The sequence below is a fragment of the Macrobrachium rosenbergii genome, chromosome 28, assembly GCF_040412425.1.
Source record: "Macrobrachium rosenbergii isolate ZJJX-2024 chromosome 28, ASM4041242v1, whole genome shotgun sequence".
Classification (NCBI taxonomy): Eukaryota; Metazoa; Arthropoda; class Malacostraca; order Decapoda; family Palaemonidae; genus Macrobrachium; species Macrobrachium rosenbergii.
This window is the reverse complement of record NC_089768.1, coordinates 29,404,440-29,429,683: the sequence shown is the minus strand read 5'-3', so window position 1 is coordinate 29,429,683 and position 25,244 is coordinate 29,404,440. Positions and strand designations below refer to the sequence as shown.

Genomic DNA, 25,244 nt, shown 5'->3' with positions numbered 1-25,244 from the left:
TTGTATGGTTCCCAGGCGCAACCAAGTTAATCCCATTATGTATTCTGTTTAATCGCAGTTATCATGATTGGATGAGGCAGCAGACGTCTTCGCCATCTATAGACAATGCCATCTTAAAAGGATCTATCTGCATCTTGCTAACGTTAGGGTATCGACCACTAAGTTCTTACGAGCCCAAGGTGTCTTCCCAGTGCGCTTTGCGCCCGTCATCAGTTCGCAAAGAGGATCCACAAAACCCTTGAACTTCATCTCGGTTCTGACTTTAATGTAAATGCAGTTAATTATAATTCCTTCCTTATCTATGGCTGGCTAATTAATGTTGGAATCTATAATTAGTTCTTCTGGCTATAGGCTAAGGACCATAAATTCAACGTTGTGATTTATGGCAGCAGTTATGTAGTTGCTAATTAGTTAGAAGTTTACCCGAGACCTTACACAGCCAAAGGGATTCATTCCTCTTGGCGCTCTGAACTCGTTATCTGTGTATATTACAATAAACCAGATAGATGAAAATTAAAAGCCCATTTGTCAGATATGATTTTATTTATGAAAATGTCAATTCAACAGTCGCTTCTCATAAAAGTTACTTAGAAGGCATGGTCACTACAGTGAATTAAATATGCATTATGCAACGCTTCTTTAGAAAATGCCATTATAACTTTCTAAATGAAGCAATGAAAAATCCAATTGTATCTCTATCATAGTCAGTAGGATGCGAATATGGAGCGTCCCCTTCATTAACAAGAAAACCAAACCTCTGCACTTTCCTGCATTGGCAACTATCCAACCCACAGTTTCGTAACCCGGGCTGCCCAATCTTTGGTTGACTGTCTACTAACTCTACGTCCTTAAAATTATCTAATACCCATCTCACCATCTTTTCATTTTCTTCAGGGACAATAGTACATGTACTGTACACAAGAGCTCCTCCCGATTTCAGCAACTTGACTGCATTTTCTAAGAGCTTTTGTTGAACAACTGGAAAAGATTTCAATTCCTTGAGCGAACACTTTGTCTGGATTTGTGGTCTCTGACCAAGTGCACTGCATGGAGCATCTAACAATATCCATTTGAAGGAGGAAGGAACATATGGTGGAGACAAGACGAGTTTATTTTCATCCCTGACAGGCTCATGTCTTTCGTCATTTACCTTTAGCTTTTCACTCTCGAGTCAACATTTTCTTTGACTAATTTACAACTATCATACACAAAAGCATGAATATTTCTTAGGCCTAGTTTCTTTGCATTTTCTTCTATCTGTTCAACTTTTCTTTTTGACCTATCAATAGCTATTACTTTTCCATAATTACCAACCATTGCAGCTAAATGAGTCGTTTTTCCACCTGGTGCTGCACACATATCTAGTACAACTCCATTTAGCTCTGGTCCCAACACATAACTACACAAAGCAGAAGGCAAATTTTGCAAATAAACAACATCACTTCGAAAATCACCAAAACTAGGACAATCAAAAATCTTTTCGTCCATCACTACAGCCAGGCCTACAGGTTTTGGATCCCTAAATAGTTCCAGCCTCCCTTTCTCAGCTACACCATTTCCAAGAAACATTTTGCGACCTTTGTAAGCTTTGCTGCCTCTCAAGCATTTATCATCTAAATCTGAATAAACGGCTACTTTTTCTCCTGCCCTCAGACCAGGTGTGGCTCCCAAAACACCAGGGGCAAACACATTCGCTCCTCGAAGCACTGCTGAACCGCATTGTCGTCCAACAATGACCTCTTTAGTCTCAGGAATAACATTTCTAATGCCGGTCGATTCAATTATTATAACGTCTGGAATTACTGGATGTGGATACACCAGCGACTTATATATACTCTTCAGATTTTGCTTGTGTTGGCCATTTACATGGCATTTAATATCTGTTACTGCATCTTCCAAAGGCAGTTTGTGCAAATTTACTCGCACTGTAGTATATTTTGGGGGCATGGATAAAGCAGCAAAAGACTTCAGGAAATCTCCATATAATTCCTCAGTTTTCTTGGTAGTAACATCGTGGTTCTCCTTTAATGGTACACCGGATGAAGTTAATATATGTTGCACAATCTCATCTGAAAGAGGATTGAACTTGCCCGGAATAAACTGTGCCTTGCAAGTATTTTCTTGCTGCAAATTTTGAGCAGATTTTTCCATTTGTGTTGCTGAAAATGTAAACGGGGGATTAATAAAATGTACATTTATGTATACTTTGTGCTTACTTCGTAAATAAGATATGAAATATTAGGAAAATTACCAGAAAAAAACTAAAATAAAACATCATTGTGATGACGTCATAACCAATATTGCTTGGCTAAAAATCATTCAAAGTTTCGGTTTTTGTGCTAAAACTCCTTGATAACAAATAAAAAAACGATCCCTTAAAACAGTAGATTTTTAGCATTTTTCATTCTTTGTTTTGCATCCATGAGGATATCACTCAAATAAAAACCACTTATCTGTGAGCCAATCACCAGGAATGATAGAAATTTATAATAAAAAATGCCTTTAGGAGACTACCAGACCGGAACTGTGATTGCTTATGAACAATAGACTCCAAATATATATTCTGTCTGTTGCGTATTCCAAGTAACGTGTTTCCGGTTTTTGTTATAAAAACGAAGGTTAAATGCTAAAACTATCATAATTATTGAACATATCAGGGTTAATATAACATGAAAACGCAAAAAAAAACAGAATTAACACCAGCGAACCCAAATCGTTTTTGGATGCATAACCAAGGAGTGCAGAAAAGAGCTTCGTATAAAATATGAGCCAGACCCTGTTGGCTTGCTTGAGTTAACAGTGACAGACAAGTGTCAACAAGACGTGACCTCTCTCCCTACATTATGAAAGGTTAGAAGGAATATGGAATTCGAAATCTTATAATTAGTTGTAACGGATTTGGCCAACAGCTTTCATTACTTGGAAGTGATTTAAGTTTATTTTAGAGAAGCGTGTGTCCGAGTAATCGAATAACTAGTTAGGGTAGTTTCATGCCAAACGGGATGAGTGTGCCCAGACGTAGGCCAGTTTCAGGTTATAGGTTAATATCTCAAGAAAAAACTAAGGTTAGAACTAAAACTTAGCCTAGACTGTGAGGTAAAGCGCAGGGAAATGCGTGGTAGATGTAAAGGAGGCAGCCCCCCGAATCTATAGGCCTAGTTTTTTCAATTTTTCGACTAATTGTAGAAAATAGGGCTTAGTGCATATAGCCTAGACTAATGCAGTACAGGTGAGATTATGTGAGAAGTTTGACCTATTTTTACTATAATCCACGAAGGCTGGTACCAAACACGGCCCCAGCTATCTGGGGATTAACGTAAAAAACAAAAGACGGCAAATTTCCCATTATCTCTGTAATTTTCTCAGTTTACCTCACATGTGCTGCATTATATTCACCCTTTTTATCATATTTTGGCAAAAATTATATTAATAAAGGATATCTATGTGCATCCTTTTCCTTTACATTTAGGCTGGGCTACTTGTGGTAAATGTAAAGGAGAATATATAGTCGTAGTTTTTTTATATTTTTCAACTATGCAATGTAGGAAATAGTGCATACAATGTGGGTGTGGTGCTTACCCTACAGGTATGCAAAACATCATAACCTAGACTTCCCTCCCTTCCTTACTGTACATTAATCGGTAGGTAAATTTTTAGAAAGTAGAAACAGCCCAAAATGACATGAAAATATGTTTTTCTTTGGTGATTTTGATGTGTTTTGCACGAATATCACCTTCATTTTCCTCGAAATTAACGGTTTTAGACTTTTCAGGCACCTACAGTTATGGGGCCTGTTCGACCACCGGCCGAAATCGGCGGAAGAACACCAAAACCAATATGTCGTCCTGTTTGTGTGTGCTGTCAGTAAGGCCGTGGCGGAACGGCACCGCGCCTTATCCGCATATTTAAAGATTCTTGGCAGGCACGACATTTTCTGGCAAGAGGTAATGTTGCACTTGCCGGACGGGATATGAACCCACAGGGGTTACAGTAAGGCGTGTTCTTCCGCCGAAGATCGGCGTCGAATGGGCCCTTTGTTGGACTGGGTGCTCAGTAAAGTCTAAAACCGTTAATTTCGAGGAAAATGAAGGTGATATTTGTGCAAAACACATCAAAATCACCTCGAAAAAATAAGTCATTTTGGGCTGGTTCTCTTTCTAAAATAATACCAATCAGTATTAGGTAGATCTACATAGTAGCTCCCTATGGCGATTTCCTTCTAACTTGACTTTCTCTACAGTTTTTTGGTCGCTAATTATGGATTTACCTTCAATTTTTGTTGCATGAATGTAATTAACCTGTAATTAACCCCTGAAGCCCATCCGACAAGGGGTTTCCATATGCGATCTTCACGAGACAGAGCACGCGTCAGTTTCGGACGGTTTATATCCCATCCAGCAAGTGCAATTTGTTAATGTATGGGTACCAACCCCGGCCAGTACTAATCACAGCGAAGGGACATTCCATTTGGCTGACAACAAACAAATGCACCGCCAGTATCAGAAGCCCAAAAAGTGTAGAAAAAACCAGTTTCCAAGGTACTGTAAAAACAGGCGTGGAGCTAATACTTAGAATTATCCAGTATTATTTTATAAGATGCCAATACACTTTATGAAATTGTAACCTATATTTTTTAAAAGAGATCTTCATTCTTGTTATTTTGAACCCCATAAACACTTTGTGCAAATGATAAATAAAAAATTAATAAAATTACAACTTAAAAGGTAAGATGGTACAACCCCCCCCCATAGCTAACATGGTTAAATTGTAAGCAGCAAACACCCCTAGGTTATGTTAGGTTGGTATTTTTAGGGTCTTTTAGTGCCCTATCATTTTCATTTTGCCAGTTTATGGTTTTTCATGCAAAAATGGCTGGCTGGAGTCTCATTGGCAACTTATAGCATTTTACCCATTAATTGACTTCATATGATTCGTTTAATATACTTTTTCAATCAGAGCTGGAATATGTCCTCTTGGACTAGGCATCAGTTATCTTTGAACCATTATTTATGAAAAGTTTAATAACATGTATATTAAGCATTTATAATAATTATTAAGTATTTATAAGAATTCTAGGACTTTTTCATCCATAAGCCTACCTAAATCCTTATAGTTTAAATGTTTAAACATTTCTTGTAGGCCTTTGTAAAAATCAAATTATAGGCATTTCATAGTGTTTGGGGAGTTTGACAGGTTGCTGCCACACTTCATACCCAAGGCGAAGGGGTGTGGTGGCCAGTAGAAGCACAGCAGTGTAAGTTAGGATGTATCCCAGCAAGTTCCATTGCCACATTTTACCCTGGTTTGAATGGGGGACAGGAATCTAGTTAGGAAGTGGTGCTGTACTTTAAAATGTGGCCACGTGATGGATTAAGTGTTTAGGCCTTGAATTGTATTATTTTCAGATGCATATGCATATTTTATTTGTAATATTCCTCCAGTGTTATTTTCTGACCCATGACTGTTAGATGTAGAAGTAGAGTAGGGTTGAGTTTTATTTAGATGGCATGTTAAACTATTATCCTAGGTTTTGATGTTACTTATCCCATTTTTACCATTAATTTCAGTTCGTAAATGCTTCCAATTGCAGTGTACCTCACCCTAAACTCCAAATGCCCAATATAGGCCTATCCCCTAATATTATTTGGAGGTTTATGATTTAATGAGGCATTTGCAAACAGGAAAAAAAGCTATGGCAAACATTTCTACTGTACTGTAACTAGAATATTGGTTGAAAAGTAGCCTTTACCCTTTTTTATTTAAATTAAATATCTTAAAATAATTTTTCCATATGACTTTCATTACTAATGTATAGTTATTTAGGTAATGGTGATATTCAGAAATTTTATTATATTGGCATAGCATACATTGCCATATTGTTCCAACTCAATATAAAAACCGTCAGTCTCTAAGGAGACATGGGCACAGGACGAGAGAAAGAGCCTGGATATGCAGGTGTCTTGGCTCTTCCTGCTAGCACTTTTTCAAGTGCCAAGCAAGGTTCCCAGGTAGGTGCATTGGCCTCTCAAGTCCAAACACCTGGTGAGACAGAGAAGAGGTCCCCTGCTCAGTCTTCTTGTAAGGTCCCAGCCTCGAAGAAGACTGGGACCTGTCAAGAGGACAGTGCAAGTGCTCGCCAGCCAGCCACACGTTTGACTCTGCCCAGTCCCAAGTCATGTTTGCATGGCCAGCCTGGCTTGGAGCTCCTTTGGCCGACGGAGGTCTATCTGGCCTCGGGACCCCCTTGAACCTCGGGAGAGGAAGGGAAGAGGCAGCAGAAGACAAAATTGAAGATAAGTGGGAAAAGACGGTGGATACCTCCACAGGGGACTTTCTTCACCTTCAATCCGACATCTTCTACACGATGGTGGACACGAAACATCGTAACCTCCAGGGCAGCTAGGCATGATCACAGCGGAAGCTGCCCAGGACACAACCACCATGAGAAGCAGCAGGCACGATCAGGACAGCCGATGCAGGAGCTACGGACGTGGTTTGGAGGGCAGGAGCTACAGCAACAGCCAGGAATGTCACATGAGTGTCATCCAGCAGCAACAGGAATGATCAGGACTGCTGAGGCACAAGACCAGGAGGAGCCGTCCAGAGACTGTCATCAAGTCAACAGGGCCAGTAACACAGGAAACACAGCAGGAGCAGACAGACCACAGATATGCCAGAGGCAGTGCCACAGTATACATGAAGGCCAGCAATGACAGCAAGTGATCCACATTGACAGGAGAGTTGGAATGATCCCGACGTGGATCTATGCCATTCCAACCAGGTACTGTGGTCGATCCCAAAGCAAACATTGTATGAACATTGGGACTCCTTCAGGCAAAGATATCCTAAGTGAGATATCCAGCCTACGATGTTCATTGTCAACCTGGAAGAAAAAGCAAAGATGATTAGTAGAGGGAGACTCCTCTCACTCCGAGGGGAACTGCCCTACGCAGCGAGAGGAGGCCCCTAAGAAGAGGTTGCCCAACTGCCTGCACCCCCCCTTGCGGTCTTTGCCCAGTGAGTGAGCAAAGAGGGCAAAGGAGAGAGATCTCTTCTGAAGGAGAGATAAGGAAGAACTACAAGAAAAGAGAAGAAAGGAGGGGAGGCCACCAAGGGCACTATGGAAGCGAAAATTATTGACGAGGCCCCCCCCCCCCCTGCAGCTCTCCATAGTGCAGGCAACGAAAACATCATCAGCCCAAGTAGAAAGGAAGTAGTCATGTCCTTGTACATGGAGGGCAGGAGCCCAAGAAGGGTAGCGAACTTGTTACATCCCAATCAATGAAGGGAAGCGAAGATAATACATCCCAACCTAATACTGTACTGTACATCCGAACATACAGGGAAATGCCTTTAGTATCTAAATAAGGGCTACTGGAAGAGAGGCATTACCACTCGGTTATGCCCCTTCTAAATATGCCCTTGGCCATCAAACCCAAGACACAGATGCAGAGGGATGACGACCTATGCAAGGCTATTACAAATCATGGGTTTGAATATTAATAAATATCAAACACACGAAATATATATATATACACAAATTATCAAAAGATCCCACCGGGATAATAAAGAGCTTAATGACAGTCAGGGAAAGAGATCTGAAAACATATCTGCAACACATGATGGCCAAAAGCAAACTGGAATGTTTACATCCGGGCAGGCAGGTATTCCTGCTCACCTGACGGTAGTTACTGCCTAACCACCTTGTTCAAGAGTTTAATGGCCCGTGTCCAGCTTTGCCGTAAGTAATTCCTGATGTAAAGGACTGATGGTTTGTATATCGTGTTGGAACAAACAAGGTGCCAATACAGTAGTAATATACTTTATTGACAAGGTACACAGACTTACCCAGTTTACTGTGTCTGAAATCTACCAGAATGAGGTTTCTGATCTTGCATTGGGCCAGACTGTACTGTTTTGACTTGATGCTGTCCCAGACAATATAAAAGGATTTTTAGAGGAATTTCTTTGTGAAGGATGCTGTTGACTGCATTGCTGATGTTTGGAATGAAGTCTTAACCTTCTACCTAGAGTGCTGCCTTAAGCAAGATAAGGTCTGAATACATTTGCAATTTCCAGGACATCTCTTCTGTTGAGAGCATCCATAAGGACATTGAAGTCAGAGTTGAGGAGGTGAATGAAAATGTTGCAGAGTTGTCTTGAGTGTCATAGCTAGCCACTAGCCGATTAGGAGCAGTTGATGAACAAGCAGGAACATGTAGGATGAAGCAAGGATTTCTGGTCGGAACATGCAGACTCTCAGCTTGTTAGATGTCACGTAGTTTCTGGGCCTCCTCACATTTTTTGAGAATGCCATGATATCCACAAATGGTGACAGCATTAACACCCCTCCCTTCCTCTTCCACCTGCAATATTCAAACAAAAATGACAGATAACCTCAAAACACTCTTGAGCATTAGGGAGACTGTAGATGCATATGGAAAATGCAGATTGTCCTTTTTTTTTTTTTAATTATACAGTACTGTACTTCGTATTATTTTTAATATGGGCCAAAAATCATTAAACCAGTGAGATGGGTGGGTTACAGTAGCTTGGAGCATAAACTTTTGCAGTATTGTACTTTACATAACAAATGCAATTTGGTATATATTTCCATTTGTGATTGGTCATGGCAGAATACAACCATATTATGTATTCCTGTGTCCAACACTACATTCAGATATCATGACAATTCACATGCTGAATGCAGTTTTGATATTTGATATTTCCACTTATGATTGGTCATGGTGGAACACAACCAGGTAGTATTCCCATTGCTAATACTACTTTCAAATACCGGACATGTTGAAGGAAGGATTTGTTGAGAAAGAAGAGTTAAAGGAATCAGCTGGGGACCTTAGGTACCAGTTGGCAGAGTAAGGAAAAGAAACCACAGTTGGCTTGTCCATATCCAAACAGGTCATGCGTCGAATTTTACTCACTGAATCGGAGACCAAGTTCGCACACAATGCATGGCAAGAGAGGGTTCCATTTCATTTTTATGCCAACATTTGGAACAAGCTTCATGAGGATTGGAATGGATGCAGTATATATAAATTTTTAACATGTGTAATCTCTTATGGTGAGGAATCCCTGTCAAGGCAAAATGACAGTAATACCAGAAAATTATGTTGATTACAAAGTGTTACTGAATTATGCCTGTAATAAATAGAATATTATATAACACTTTTTACAAGAAAGACTTTCCCATTCTCTCTGGGATTTTAGAAGCTCAGAGAAAGCAAAAACTGTAGCAGCAGTGAACTCCAGGAGTCAAATGAATGGATGACAAGGAGAGACTTTTGGAGTGTGACAAAAGAGAAAACTGAATCAATACAATAAATTGAAATGGAGCTTTGATCAGATGTGTCATACACCAGGCTCAACGTGAGTATTCTTACAAGTTTTTCACCCACAATGTATAACAAGGTGGGTGAATAACAAGTTAATTTTTGTGTAAGTATTTTGTAAGTTTGCCAAACAAAAACACAAACCTATTACCAGCAAACACAAACCTATTACCAACAAACATCAGAATCAGCAGTTACTAACACTGTTTTGATGAAAATTAAATATTTGGAAGAATTTGTTGTAAAATACAAATCATTGCTTTCTCAGAGCCATTACCCAAGCACTGTACTTTGAAAGTCTGGTTGACCGAAGAATTTGCTTTAAAAAAAAAATACCAATAGTGCATTATTTCTTGGAGGGCCAGAGGAGACTTGCAGTTATAATTCCTTTAGGGTGATGAATGCCTTGCTAGCTGGTTATCCCCCCTACTTTCCTTACTTCTGTGATTAGTGTATGTTTCATTCTGAAGTGGAAGTAGGTCTGTCCATTCAGAGAGAGTAAGAAGGAATTTGCTGTAAGACAGTGGCTTGTATTCTGCAATATCAACAAATGCATTTTTAAAAATATGTTCATGCTCATGTGGAGGTAACAGTAATGTTATTACAGTAGAGTCAGATACAGTACAGTGCATTTGTTTTTACTTGTGTTTTTGAGTCTCGAAACTGCAGGTCAGCTAATGTGAAAGTAATGGTGGGATGCCTTAGTTCTGTGATATCACTGATACCATAGCCATAACCGATTACTGTATGTATCTGTTAAGTTGTCATCAGAACTTATCACTTGTTGACTCATTTTTCAAATTATTTTTTTTTAATCTAGTATTGTTGTGTTTTTGTGTTTTAACTATAGTGGTAATTCAGAAAAATATTCTTATGTAGATTATTTTAATTTCAGATTTTGCAAAGAATAAAAAATATGGAAATGAAAGAAGTACTTTTTGTCATGCTGATAAAATCAACACCTATAAAACCCTGATTTGCATATTTATTTTAAATAGGCTTATGAAATGATGTGAAATGTTTGTTGAAAATGAAAGTTACAGCCACTCATTTGTACTAAAGAAAGACTGATTTTCTTTTATGAAATGGTGAGTGTGAGGGTTTATGATAAGGAAGATGGAGATTATATTTGCTCTTGTTCTTGAAGTGTGTATCAAGGGTTGGTTTAGTTTTTATTATCCATGTGATCAGTGTTCTCTTTTTAAGTATAATTTTTGCATTATAATTATAATTATAGCTTTTCTAAACCTTTTTATTTCACTAGAGATTCTGTATCCATTTGACATCATGCATTTCCTATCATCCCAGGCTTATGACCTAACACTAACTACAGTATTCATATGAAAATTATGTGATATATTGGATATTAAACAGCTCTCGATATGATCTCTTTTGTGTTATTTATAAAATTAATATTAATTATTGTTGCCATTTGTTTTGAATACAGTTCTTTTTAATTTTCTTTTCCTTTTTAGGAAATGTAATCCATGTGTAATTTCATAATATGTATTTGATGGAGAATGGTCAATAAAATATCTATCTATCTATCTATCTATCTATCTATGCATGTGCATATGTGATAGAATACAATTGGTGTTCAAGTCATTACATTTTCTGGCTTACAAGAACTGCAGAGAGGCTTTTTAGCAGTCTAGGAAATATCAGAGAAGGGGTTCCTCAGTAAATGAAGAATTGCCAAGGAGTTGGTGCAGGTTGGGAGGGGCGCCAGTTGTAGCCAAGAGAGTAGCTAGAGGAGGATGTATTTTGCTGTAAGTGACAAACAAGTTGACAGCTGATATAATTTCTTACAGGTGACGTGATGTGCAGGAGGGAGATGAAGTTGGACTTTTTGGATCCTGCTGTATACAGTATTTGGGTAGGTTTGTAATGGTTTTCATAGCATAAAACATGAAAATTACTCTAGAAAAACATAAACTGTGGAATTGTAGTGAAATATTTTTATGAAAGCCTAAGCAATCTAGAATAGACAACCAATAAATATGAAGTGTAGATTTGATAGGCCAGATAGCCTGCCAATAACCTAGAACTGACTAGAATATACCCTGTCAATGTGAGTCCCATCAGATTGATTGCGTTGTGCAATGTGTCCTGTTCAGTGACTTGCATGCTGGGCTGTGACTGCCAGATAGGGGAGTACAATATACAGTATTAGTTTTGATTTCCCTTACTGTATGGTTTTGTTAAATGTAAATCACCCTAATTGGACAACAACCTTAAGTATCATAGTCTCTTATGGATAGGCTTAAGGTAATACTGTATAATCTTTTCTGGTTTAGTGCAGTTAACTACAATGAACCAAACAAATTTTATTATGCTGTTTATATACAGTATGGCTAAAGTAAGTTGTACCAAAGGATTTGGTCATTTTCAGCCAGACTTATAACATACCTCTCTTCTATCAGAGTAATGATGACGACAATGCATCAAAATTAATCCAAATGGTGTTATGAGAAATCAAACCACCCAGTGGGCTGGAGACTGGTAACATCACTGTAGTTGTCACCCAGCAACTCCTCACCAGATGCAATTAAGCAGTGAGATCAGGCATGATGACAGCAACACTTTCCTGTGCAGAAAAAATTTTTTATAAATAATAAAAATGAGTTTGTATAGGTTACATTTCACATAAACAAGAATCACTAGTGGTTCCTAGGGCATTGTAGTTAGACTAGGTTAGGTATACTTCTAACAGTCACTGGTGTTTGAGACAAAAACAAGATTAGGTTGAATGGCAGGTACAGTACTGATATACTAGAGAAGCCACAATCCTCCGTCAGATCCTGGAGTCTTAATTAATGTTAGGTTTACGTTAACAGTAGACTGCATTCCAGAGTCATGATGTTCTCTATCACGCTTCTATGTCTATGTTATGATTGGATTTCAAATCACTTATATTTTAGTTAAAAATTTTTAAAAGTCTCAATGTTTAATTGCATTTGTCTCAGTATAGCAGAGTGAAAATAAATGATAAAATTTTTTGTCTCAATTTTGCTTGGCACTCAGTCACAAGTTGCTCTCCAGGTCAACCTGGGTTCTGTGCTAAATTTTTAAAGGTTACTATGAAATCATGTACAAAGTTATTGCTTGAATCTCCTTCACATTGATTTTTTTGCTTAAAATTGACTGCCATTGTTATCAGTTCAAGGAGTTGTGAAACATTGAGAGCTTGGAAACATCCCTTTCCAGTTAATGAAGATGCCATTAAATTTTTTGAGGTTAAATGAAATTTGTTCTTTTAATTAGGAAGATGGTGCTCTATCAAGTTTTCTTAAATGAAAGCCAGTTATGAAATTGTATAAAGTTGGCTTGGAGGTGTGGTGGTTTGGTTATCAAGACTCCAGTTGGGTAATAGAATGAAAGCAAAATGTTTGGCTGCATAACATTAGGGTAAGATTAAACTAGGTTAAGTAGTTTGGTTTTGTGATAGCCCTGGTAGAAGTTGAGAACAGCTCTTCATCAGTTTTTGTATTTGGATGTAATTCTGAGAAAGATTGAAATTGTTAATGAAAAATACCAATTCCATTAACAGGTGCATTGTGTCCTGGCACTTAAAAAGAACTATATTCACTTGGATCCTTTGGAATTACAGTGTTGTGAAGGGGAAATGCAATGGTCAAAAGGATGGTTCAAAATCATGGGGTTGGATCATGGATGGCCTCAGCAAAGCATGAAATACATTGTACAGTGTGGGTTTTAGTGTGGTAAAACTGAAGATTACTAACATGGCCTGGTTCCTGCTGGTCGCCACCTGGAATACTTACCATTTTTGTTTCTGTTTTGTTTTTGCTTATGTTTATGATATTTACTGACTTTTGTTATTGTTTTCATGTTTATCCCCATGGGCCTGATAGTAAACAAAGTACTGTACTCATTTTACATGTAAAATAGTAGTTACCAAACCAGAGGGGCATAGTAATAGTCTTCAGGTTTACCACAATGGTTCCTCAAAATATGCTTTCTAAAGGGCATGTTGTGCCATGAACAGTACACAATAGACAGTAAGTTCTCTGCATCATCTCTGACCTTTTGCTGCTCATTTCCTCTTAATCTGCTCCCTTGGTCTCCCAGTGTAGTTGTCTAACTTTTATTTTCATCTTATACCAGTTTTCACTCTCATATAAGATAGAAGGTTGGAGCAGATTCAGAGTAGGGAGACAATGGTAGGTGTGAAAAATCCGACCTTGTTTTCACGGTCAGATTTTTTACACCTACCTAATAGGCCTTACCTTCCTAACCTGACTTAGGGTGCTGTGCTCTGACCTGGCTTGGGGACTTTGCCTCCCTGGATCCCCCCAAGTAACGCTGAATATGGAAACAGATTGGCAGGAATAAATTTCCATTCAGACATGTGGTCTAGCACTGGCTACAACCTAACCAAAACAAACTTAACCTAATGTTTCCTAGAGTGTTGTACCCTCACCTGACCAGAATTTACCTTCCTAATCTGACTCAGGGTGCTGTACCCTGACCTGGCTGAGGGAACTTCATATCACCTGGATCTCCCCACCAAGTAACACTTAACATTGAGCGTATAGACTGGTGTAGGCTACCCATTTGTGGTTGTAGGCTCAAATCCTTGAGTTTTACCTTATTAACTTACCTAAAAAAAACAAATGAACTGCTTACCATATTCGAAATATGGTAGTTTTTTAGACTTCAAATTTTTGGGGTTTGATCGTGGATGTACTAGAACCGGGTCATATTGTATTCAGTTGGGATGGTAAAATGGATTTGGGAGGCGGTGTTCATGGTCTAGAGCAGGTGAGCATGTTTAATTATTTTAAGAAATACCAGAATTTAAGTAGTTTGTCTATCCTTGGGACGTGCCTATAGCTCATGAACAATGACTCCAAATGAAAAATTGCATAGAATAAAAGTTGTTCATTGTGCCATAATCTACCCAAAAAGTAACTTATCTGACCATTTTGATTTGTTCAAATTGGATTTTAATAAATCAGCAGGCCTAGGGTGCAATGTAGATCAATTGGGCACATGATTAGCCAGGGTTTGAATTACCAGTGAACTGAATTTGGGGTGGTCATGGGGCACATGACAGTCACCTTAAGGACAATGGGAGAGTGGTGCTGCGTGACAAAGTTACACACTTAGAAAAAGTTATTTTTCGTGGAAATAATTGTTGATCAGCAAATTGATGAAAATAACTGGGTAAGCTACTCATTGGTTGGTTTAGGACATATTGAATAACATTTATTCTATGGAAGTTTACACTGGGAGGCAAAATTAGCAGCACATACCCCTGTCTCCCTAATCTGCATACTACCCAGGGGGTTAGATGTAGATGGCCAAGACAAGGCCATAGCAGATGAAAAACTAACATGTTGAAAAGTTGTATGACGTAGAGCAAAAGTAGCTCAGGGTGTTATAAACATCTGAAAGTGTCTTGGCAATATTAGTATAATTAACATTTTGGATGGCTTGTGATCCCTCCAATAGCTTAAATGTTGAGGCTGTTCAGATGTGAAACATAATCTACAAAATGTATATACTGTATTAAAATGTTTCATTTTTAAGTCAAGAATGAAATTGCCCTCCTAACTTGAAAAATTCCTGTTTACCCTCTGGGATTAGGTGATCTTGCCAAGTTTCTTCACAAACATTGAGGCATAGTCTGGCACCTATGTGCTTGTTTAGCAGTCTTGCATCTTCCTTAAAAATTTAATAGGTTTTCAGAATTGATGATCGGCCCAAACCCTTAGTAGTAGTAGTAGGCGGGATTTGCCTTTGAAACTGCTCCCTTGCTCGTTTTATTCATCCTTTGTTTGTGTTTAAGTTTTTTGTTTCTGTAAAGCCATAATTCTTTTATAAATTCTTAACTATTTTCAGTTAACCTTTTCAGCGGGTTTGTAAATAAAAGTATTTTAGCTATCAATTCCTCTTTATTTTCCTGATATGGCTGTTGCACAAAACTGTATCTGTTTCTAATCTCATTATATGCAGAACATAGAATAAGAAATGTTCTAGGTTTTCATTTTTTTCTCACAGCACAAACATTTTGTGTCTTCCCCTTTTAGCCTATTCTTATCGTTTGATTCCAGTGTGCCTAGTCTAGCCCTACTGATCAGCATTGTTTTTTTGGTGTTATCATACCAGGTTTCTTCTCTTATGCTTTCTTTATATTTTCCGTAGGTTCTTAATGTTGTCTTGTCATTCATTTCTCTCTCCCATGCTTTTTTTGCCCCAGTTATTTATTGTTTCTTTTAGCTGCTTGCTTTTAAGTGATTCATTTTACTTAAGTTTGTTTAATTCTTTCATATACTCTTTCACTTGCAGAATCCAAGGGGTTTTCTTGTTTTCTTATTGATCCTTGGTTGTCTCGTATAGGAGCCTATTTCCACCACTCTCAAGTGTATGTTTCAGATAGAATAGTTTATTCTTCATATCTCTCGAGTGGCAGGATCTTAATGCACAACTTGCTGTGTATCTTGGTGCTTTCAGGATTGTTCTATATACTTGTCTACCCTTTGTAGTTCATTTATGGTTTTCTTGTCAAGTTTCATGACCAACATGGCATACATGAAGGATGGCATTGCCAGTCCTTTCCAATATAGTTTTCCTATTTTCACCCTGCTACAGCTTTTACTGATGACTGCATTAGCCATATTTGCCATCTGCTTTGCTGTATTTTGTTCCCTTTTATCTGTTCTCTGAAGCTTTGGTCTTTCATGTTGCTGATCGTCACACCCAGGTATTTTATCTGCTTAACTATTTGTATTCCTTGTGTGTGCTGCATATTTTCTATGTCATCAATACTATACCAATCATTGGATATTAATATACTGCTTTTGTCTTTGTTTATATTTAGGCCACATTCGCTTGCTATTTCCATAAGGGTATGTATTGCTTTTGTTATTTCTTCAAGGGTGTGCTCTAGGATTAATCCATTGTCTGCATATGATAGGGCCACTGTCTTTATAACTTCATTTGAGAAACATTTTGTTGTACTTTCTAATTTTTCGATTATCAAGTACCGGTAAGTCTTTGGACACTCCAAAGCAAGAGAAGACAACTTTGGTATCTTGGAGTCTAGATGTTGTCCTTAGGATCGGCCGGTTTCCCACTTTTTTAATGACAGGTTGTTGATATATAGGGGTTTGTTTAAGGACATTATGTGGAACTTTTGGGGGAAAAAATTTTTGGTCAATGACCTTAGGTTTTGTGACGCCAGAGCATTTTTCGGCCAAAAATGGCTATTTTCAAAATGCACCTTCTCCTTTGCTTTTAGTTTTCAAGGGATGGGATTTGAACCATGTATAAAACACATATGAACCTTCAGTAAAATGCCAAGGATTTTTTATTTTTCAATTCTTCTTCGAGATATGAATTTTTTTTTCTTTATGAAATTTTCCCGGAAAAATTACGGAAAAAAATGACCAAAAATCAGCAACTCAAAATATTATAAATCCCTGGCATTTTATTAATCTACCATGTTTCCCCATGTTATATATAAAATTTCATTTAGATTGGTCCAATACTAAGGGAGGAGATGTATTTTATTTTTAAAGGTGAAAAACTTATGTTTTGAGAAACGGACCTTCAAAGTTTTAGTTACATACAAAAGGTAAAAGGGCCTTCAAAGTTTTAGTTACATAAAAAAAGTAAAAGACTGTGTTACAATTAATTTTTATTTTTGTGTATTAATTAATGCAAAATGATTATAAATAAGAGTATTCATTGATTATTTATGTGCCTAAGACACATTATTATAAATATTAGGTTCCTTTCTGGTTGCTTTGGCTATGGCCAAGAGGATTAGTGAACTGCAGGCCTTTGATAAGAAAGTTGGATTTTCACAGGGAGATGCAGTCTGTTCGTTCACTCCTGGGTTTTTAGCTAAGAACGAAACTCCGTCCAATCCCTGGCCCCATTCGTTCACTATCAAGAACTTGATGGACATCCTCAGGACAACAGACCAAGAGAGAGCTCTTTGTTCGGTAAGAGCATCAAGGCATTATGTCGAGAGGAATAAGAGGATCAGAGGCCCCTCTCATAACTTTTGGTGCTTGGTCAAGAACCCATCCCCACTGCTGTCCAAGAATGCTTTGGCTTTCTTCATGAGGGACGTAATTTCTGAATCACACTTGGAAATTTGAGAGGATGACTTTCCCATTTGTAAACTCAAAGCCCACAAGGTAAGAGCAGTTGCCACTTCGTTGTCCTTCAAGCGAAACTTATCTCTATCCATGATCCTGCAATCCACCTATTGGAGTTGTAGTTCAGTGTTTGCTCATTTTTATCACATGATGTAGAGGCAGTTTACGACAATTGCAGTGCCTTAAGTCCATTATCCATGGCTGGCGTGGTATTGGAGGATGATGGATACGAGGTGTTCCTTCTATTTCTCTATCTCCTCACCTTGATACAGGTTGTCAAGTTTTGGGAAGCTTGGGGATACTGTGTACCGGGATTACCCACCAGTCGTGTTTTAATGGATGGATAGTGATTATTTGATTTTATGTGTAGGTAACAGAGTTTTCTGGTGGTTTTTTGTGGTACTGCACCCAGAGCAGGGGCACTTGTTTTATATTGTAATGCTTTGGCAGCCATAGTAGTACTCCTCGGCTGCAAAGTTCCCACTGAAGTAGAGGTGCCCAATGGCTTTACTGCCACACCACTACGAGTTGAGATGAGCACCGATCAGAGGCAGTATCTTCCTGCTATAGCTCTCTTACCGTATCTTCCTGCTATAGCTCTCTTACCAGGTAAGGTTACAACAAGCATTTCACCAATGCTAGCTACCTTTCTATTTCAAATTCATCTCCATTACTGAGTGCTTTTGAGTAGTATACAGTTTTCCATGTACCACACCTCCTGGCAATGTGGGATTCAGCTGTATAGTTAAGAGTTATATATATAAAAATGACATTTTTATATTAAAATAGTTTATATATACTTACCAAGTAATTACATGATCAGAGCCCTCTCTCCTCCCCTTCCATGGACATAAGGGCATAAATGAATTGAGCTTTTTTTTGCTTGGTTGTTCCCTATCATTCCCCAATAGTGGGTGGGGCTGTCGCCAACACAAAAACAATAGAAGCGGGCGTGGCTTTTGAATTTTGAGTGCCCACGCGAGTGGAAATAATAGCAATGTAATTACTTGGTAAGTATATATAAAACTTTATTTTAATATAAAAGTAATGTTTTATTAAAAGGGAGTGGTACCGGAGGAGACAGAATCTTGATGTTTGGAGAAGTTGGGTGCAACATTTGGTTTCCTCAGAAGTTTGGTATGTACAGTAGTTGGAACCTTCAAGATAGCTCCAAAGTTATTTTCTCAGGTGTATATTGTCATGGCTCAAAAAGTAGGTGTCATCCCAGTGCTTTATGCTCTTTTACGTAACAAACAGAAAGTTACATATTCAAGGTTATTTGAAATAAAAAAAAAAATTGAGCCCACCATAAACCGAATTCGATTGTATGTGATTTTGAGCTCGCAGCATTTAGTGCAAAGAAATATTTCAAACATAGAATTAAAAGGTTGCTTCTTTCACCATAGTCAAAATATGCAGGAGCACACCATGGCTTTGGGTCTAAGTTCTCGTTATAATAATGACAGCAATTTTTCGTTACAAGTAAAGATTATATTGGCTCTTGCTTTTGTACCTGTTAAACATGTAGATTGCTGTGTGGATGTCGTAGCTGATGAATTATCTACAGAGCATATGCCAATTCTGAATTGGCTTTGAAGATGATTGCATAGGTTGGTTAAATAGACGCAGAAATAGCAGACGTGCCCCACTCTTCCCAATGGAAATGTGGAATTTGTATTTTTGTACTTTATATCAGGAAGATAAAACCAGCAACCATGCAGAAGCAGGAAACAGAAGACTCCAGATGGAATTAGGGATGGAACATCCAACAATTTGGAAAGCCATTAAGGCACTCAAAAAAAATTCAAAAAGGTCAAGACAGTTACATGTATATGGAATCACTTATTGCTGGCAGTGCACCAGTGGCAAAATAAAAAAAAAAACCTAGATACTGATAAGCTCATTCTTAGAATAGTCCAAAGTTCTAGTCAGAGGACTCCTATTGAATATTTACACAGTATTTCTCACAACATAAAATAAGTCTTTTTCATTTTTTCTTCATGGTTTTTTATCTTTCACTATAAAGCATTTTAATTATATTTTATATTTACTAACATTCCTGCCAGTACTATAATGAATAAAGTTGTTTTTTATTTCTGCTGAATTGTTCTTTTTTGTGCTCTTTCTTTTTTAATTTTTATAAAGTTTCAATTTTTAGCCTAAGTTAGTTGAGGCGATGAGTAGGCTGGCAATGAGTTAGGCTGGCGATGAGTCGGCAGCAGTGAGTTGACCCACTTCAGCTGGGCTGTGCAAGTAATCTTCTAGGTCCTTCCTTATTCTGGTTTGAGTGCTGTTGGGAAGAGACAGCTGTTTGCAAAGAGTACCCCAACAAAGTCTCAGCCTCAGAAAAAGTCTGCTGGATATAAGGTGGAACTTGTTCCAATTAAGAAACCCCTTGACTGTGTCTCTCTGTCGACCACCACTCTCAGGTTTTGTCAGCACTCTTCTCTGATGGCTCCCCAGATTGGTCAGTCATCTAGGTAGGCCACCAATTAAGATTCTTTTTTCCTGAGGTCCCATAAAATACACAGTATGTATAAAAATTTATGCAAACAATGTTTGTTCAGATTTGACGGGTCAAGGATCATCCTTCTTTTGGAGGAATGCTTCTTAGGTATGCTGAAGAGTGGTTGCCAATAAAGCTTTCTTTCTCCATGGCCCTCTTTGAAAAGTAGGATCTAGTTTTTCAGAAAAAAAAAAAAAAAAAAAAAAACTAGAGGAGGGGGAGGGTGAGACCATCTCCACCCCAGCCAATTGAAAATTATACTCCCCCCCCCAGGGGGGAGTATAATTGTTATGATGTAGAAGACAACCCCAACCATGGAAGTCCTATTGGGCTCCAACTCTTTCCTTCCTTGTAATACGCAGTCCAGGGGTTGATTTTCTTTTTCCCTGGTAGGAGTGTCTCGTCTGCTTTGAAAAGGGTGCTGATGCTATTGTTGTTCTTTCTTCTGTTGTTGGAGGGTCCTTTAGTAGTGACTGGAGGTTGTACAACTCTGAATCACACCAAGCTTTCTTAGGCTAAGGAAGAGGAAACTCTCAAGAGTATTCTTTATAGTTCCCTTTTTCAAGAACAGTATATATTGTGCAACTCGGTTGTCAGGCTCATTCAATGAGTTGTGCAACAACAGACTCTTCAAAAAGGGTCCTAACAGATAGGGAAGAAAGTAATAGGGAGGTTACATTGGGGAGTGAAGTGTTGGAGCCCACCAGTGCTTTCTTTCTAGCCTTAATGCGACACTCCAGAAAGTCATAGAGTGCTCCCAATTGGGTTCACATAAGTGTTTTGGCTACTGCAGTGGACATTGTTCTGGAAGACACTGGAAGCTTTTTAATAGGTGGAGCCTAGCGTAAAATTCAGCCATGGCTGTCTTGAGATTTTTCTCATAGGGATCCCAAATTGCTGGGTAGCCATGTCCAATGGGAGCTTTTTCCTCTCATAAGGGAGGACAAATGTTGCTCATTCCTTTATACCACTATCAGATACCAGTGGGATGGTGGAGACAAATGGCTTTATTTTTGCCATAAACTCTCATTTCCAATTCATCACAAAATTCTGAAAGTCTGCCTTCACATGATTGATTGTTCCAAAAGTGAAGAGACAGAAGGCTGATGCCTCCCAGAGAGGTTATGGGTTCTGTAAACTTGGAGAAAGGTTGCTTTTATTTGGCTTTCATTGCTATTAGGCAGGATAAACATCTTCAGCAGCTTCTGAATTACTATTGAGGGAGGGTACAAGCGCCATTTAGTATTGGGAAAGGCTGCTCTGTCCCGAAATTCTGTATGTTCAACCTGTCAGTTTTCCTTTCACCAATGGGGTATTTTCCATCTAGTGAAAGGGTTACAAGTATCATTCTCAGGGGCAGATATTGGTGCCTGCATTACATACTGATTTAAGGTTTTATTGTCCAACCTGGCCTCACTTGTTACTAGCTGGAGCTCTGAGAGTGAGTAGGCTGTCTCTTATTATCCATTCTGATTTCAATGTGGGTCTAGACAACTGATTCAACTTTTGGGCTTAGTTTTTTTATTACCCTGTTCCCATGACCTAAGATTTTTTGACAAGTAAAATCTAATCGCTGCTTGGACAGACTGTGCATTCTCAATCCTTAGTTTTTTTATTACCTTGGACAGACTGATTTTTGACATAAAATCTAATCTCTGGACAGAACTCTCAATCCTCTAGTTTAAAGGATGAGAAATTTTTACATATCACACCTGACTCCATATCCAGGACAGACCTGAATTCCTCTTAGGAATCATGGATAGCATCTCTATCCTGATGCTCAGTAGCAAGTGAGTCCCCAAAGCAATTACACTCTCATGGGGTCACCCTTGATACTGTTCATGATTTCCTCCTGAACCTTTTTATTGCTTTAAGTCTGCACTGGAGAAATATATTGGGAAGTTTTAGAAATTCTCCTAGTATTTTCTTCTTTTTTTTATTGTTTTGTCATCACCATGTCAAAGCATTCTTGCATTTCTCTGTTGAAATGTAAAAATTAAGGCTGCATGCCTGTGTTGAACAAGTAAGCCTCTAAAATCTCTTGGCCTATTGTCCTTTTTATAGGAAAGTCACCTTTAGGATTATAAATGATCGTGACACGAGGCATAACTGCCTCACTTACGACAACAGGTCACTAAAGTTATTGTTCTACCTAGGCTATAGCTGACCTGCCCTCTTCTCTATGTGTCTCCTATATATTAGGGCCCAAGAGGTCACTCCGCCATGTTACCAGTGAAACTAGCAGAGTCATTGACCAACACTGGTAACCTCAACATTCAATAATATTTGTAAGAATATTTTACAGAGTACAAGACCTTCATGACAGCACAGTATTTAGACCATCAGATGAACTGCAGCAATTTTACTACTGTACACTTGTTCAGAACCATATTTCTACATTAGCTAGCCTTCTAGCAGAATAATCCTTGCATCTCTTATATAAATTTAGCTAGGAATCTGTTAACACATCCATCCCATCATTCTATGGTACAAGACTTCTTGTAAACATAATTTATAAAAAGTGACCTGAAGACAAAACCTTACTAATAGAGGTAATGTTGAGATCATAAATGTACAGTATTTCTCTTACAAAGACTATCAGCCTCCTTGCATAAAAAATAACCAACACTTCACAGCCTAGTTTTTTTTTAAGAAAAAGAGTGCTAGGTTAAAAATACAAATTATTGCTGAAGTTGTACAATTCATTAAGTATACATAATCTTTGTAAAAATATCCTCTTAAAATCATCATAGAATTTGAAATTTTATGTATATTATCGTATAGGTTAAAATTTTATAACACAATATCTACAAATGTTTACAATATTAAATAAATGTGCTTAAGTCAGTTATTTTTCATGCCATATTCTTTTCAAGATTCACATCTCCATTGCTTTAAAATGCTTGAACCATTTCAATAGTAGCAGTTCTTTCACAGAAATGTCTTCCAAAATATTTATATGAGAATGATATGTAAACTGTTTATGTATCACAAATCATAATCAAAATCAATAACATGAAATGCACGATCACTTCATAATGTAAATCTATTATTGATAATACATCATCACAATCAGATCAAACATCCACATTAGTCTTTTTGAAGCACTTAGTAAAGGGAAAAATATAGTATTTCCATACAGATTTAACTGGCAGCACCATTTTCATTACACTTTGTCACTGCTTCTCATATTTGGACAAGCACAGTACTGCATATAGCATTTGCACTCGTCATCCACATTTCAGGTTAATTATTTTTTTTGGAATCTACATTTGAGCACGTCACCATTTTCAGGAGGTGTTTCACAGAAAAATACTGTAACTGTACATATAATTTAATGAATCAATTCATATTTATACAAGACTTTCTCTTTTCAATCCATTTAAAGTTAATTTATTAGACGTTATTCGCGAATTGGGACGTAAAATACCTATAACTCTTGATAAAATTGTTGGTGAAGGTTTGCTTGGAGGTTCTGAAAATGGAGGACTATTTTCACCATCATATATAATTCTACCACCATGCTCTATTTCAGTTTCTTTTTTTAACATGGGGTGATTTTCTCCCTCATTATGACTACCAAGAGCATCTTCATCGTTATTTGCACTTGGACAGAAATTAACACCACGTTGTCTGTCATCTAGAAGCATGGGTTCTGATGATGACGGTGAAGCTGCATCAGGACTGCGCAATAAAGGAACTTCTAAGCGTAATTCTGTTTGTGGCAACTGGTCTAGACTTCTACTTTGATGTACAATATTTGAAATGCTATCCTTTGGTGGACAAAGTAGGCTGCCTCGAGGATTATGATCAATACTACCGGTATGTAAGTTAGAACTAAGGCGACGACGGTGAAGGGAAATATCGGAACGTGGAGAATCCCTAGGCAGAGGTGACCCATCACGGTTAAAATGAGACATGCCACAACTAGTTTCTCCTACATCCTCCATACTCCTGAAAATATACGTGTAAATTTCAGAATTACTGTATTGACATGGTGAATAAGCTAGTTTAATAAAAACAGGTGGTGAATAAGTTGGTTTAATACAAATATGTACAGTACAACAAAAATCAACTTTAACAGTACTTTGCCAATATTAAACACTTTAGATTAGAGCTTTATATGTAAGACAGAAAAAATTAGGGAAAAATACTGTTAAAAGTCACTTTAGCTTAAAAACTTAGCAGCCATTGAGTTTTAAAAGTGAAAGCTGAGTAGCTAGTGATATTTTTTAATAAAAAGTAAATACAGCCGTGTATCTCGTTATACAATTTGTTAGTGTCTCAAAATTGGTGCATATTGGAATATTGCAGTTATCTAATTTTTGGGCATCAGCTTTGGTTCATATTTTAGGATTTCTGAACAGAGGGTGACTTTTCTTTGTAGATGTAGTTACAAGCCATTGACTTACTTGACCCTGTAATTAAGGAGAAACTATTTGTTTATTAACTATGACAAATTTCCATTTTCAAGGGGGATGTGATTATCATTCCAGTGTTGTATCTCTCAATCATTTTCCTTAACCTTAAATCATCCTGTCTAAGCACATAACCTTGTTAAATCAGAGGGAAGGGATGGGGGATACCAATATAAAGCAATGGTTTGTATAAAAAAAAACACTCATTTAAAAACAACAGCCTTGTTGGAGACAAATATCTGCTAAGGTGGAAAGATGTTTGCTGTTAGTAAGGCCATTAATACTGCTATATAAAGTTTGTCATGTCATCCCATTCCAGAATGTACATGGATTGTTGAAATGTTACTTGCAATTATTCATCTTACAGTGGTCCAAAAGCAACAAACTTTGAATTTTGACTGTTATGTCTAACAGTATGCAGTAGGATAAAGTCTAGTGATGTTGGGTAATGTTAGCATCCAGCATATGTCCTACAGTCATAATAAAATATGAAATTTCTCAATGTTTAATCAATTTTCTTAAACCCACTGTCTATTAAGTACAGGCAGTCCCCGGGTTACATTGTTCCGGACTTTTGGCGCTTTGCTCATGGTGCTGTTAACCCCAATTATTCAGTGCTGTAAGTGGATTTACAGTGCCATTACCCAGACTTAAGGCGCATACGGCGCTGTTACCCAGACTTACGGTGCACCGTTAACGGTGCTGTGAGTGCTATTTATTCCCATTATAATTAGTATGATGCTTCGGGTTACAGCAATTTTTGGCTTACGGCGCTCCGCTGGGGACGGAACCCCTGCTGTAAACCAGGGACTGCCTCTACTTAAGAATGCCTTGTCTT

General features: G+C 37.9%; 3 protein-coding genes across 20 annotated transcripts in view; 1 reads left to right on the top strand and 2 right to left on the bottom strand.

Annotated features, from left to right (window-relative positions):
- Positions 1–524: 524 nt before the first annotated feature.
- Positions 525–7,985, bottom strand: LOC136854169 (tRNA (cytosine(72)-C(5))-methyltransferase NSUN6). The gene is given in 3 exon segments (XM_067130462.1): positions 525–1,155; positions 1,158–2,159; positions 7,849–7,985. Coding segments are annotated over 2 exon segments (1,497 nt in total). The 5' UTR covers positions 2,152–2,159; positions 7,849–7,985; the 3' UTR covers positions 525–652.
- LOC136854170 (uncharacterized) overlaps positions 2,724–25,244 on the top strand; it is a 61,271-nt gene continuing 38,750 nt past the window's right edge. The window contains exons 1-3 of the mRNA XM_067130463.1: positions 2,724–2,850; positions 11,162–11,226; positions 17,186–17,521. Coding sequence (XP_066986564.1) covers positions 2,844–2,850; positions 11,162–11,226; positions 17,186–17,482 — 369 coding nt within the window. The 5' untranslated portion in view covers positions 2,724–2,843 and the 3' untranslated portion in view covers positions 17,483–17,521. The remainder of the gene's footprint in view (positions 2,851–11,161; positions 11,227–17,185; positions 17,522–25,244) is intronic.
- LOC136854167 (receptor-type guanylate cyclase Gyc76C-like) overlaps positions 22,673–25,244 on the bottom strand; it is a 467,449-nt gene continuing 464,877 nt past the window's right edge. For all 18 annotated transcript variants that reach the window (XM_067130442.1, XM_067130444.1, XM_067130443.1 and 15 more), the window contains one exon: positions 22,673–23,942. In XM_067130442.1, coding sequence (XP_066986543.1) covers positions 23,342–23,942 — 601 coding nt within the window. In that variant the 3' untranslated portion in view covers positions 22,673–23,341. The remainder of the gene's footprint in view (positions 23,943–25,244) is intronic.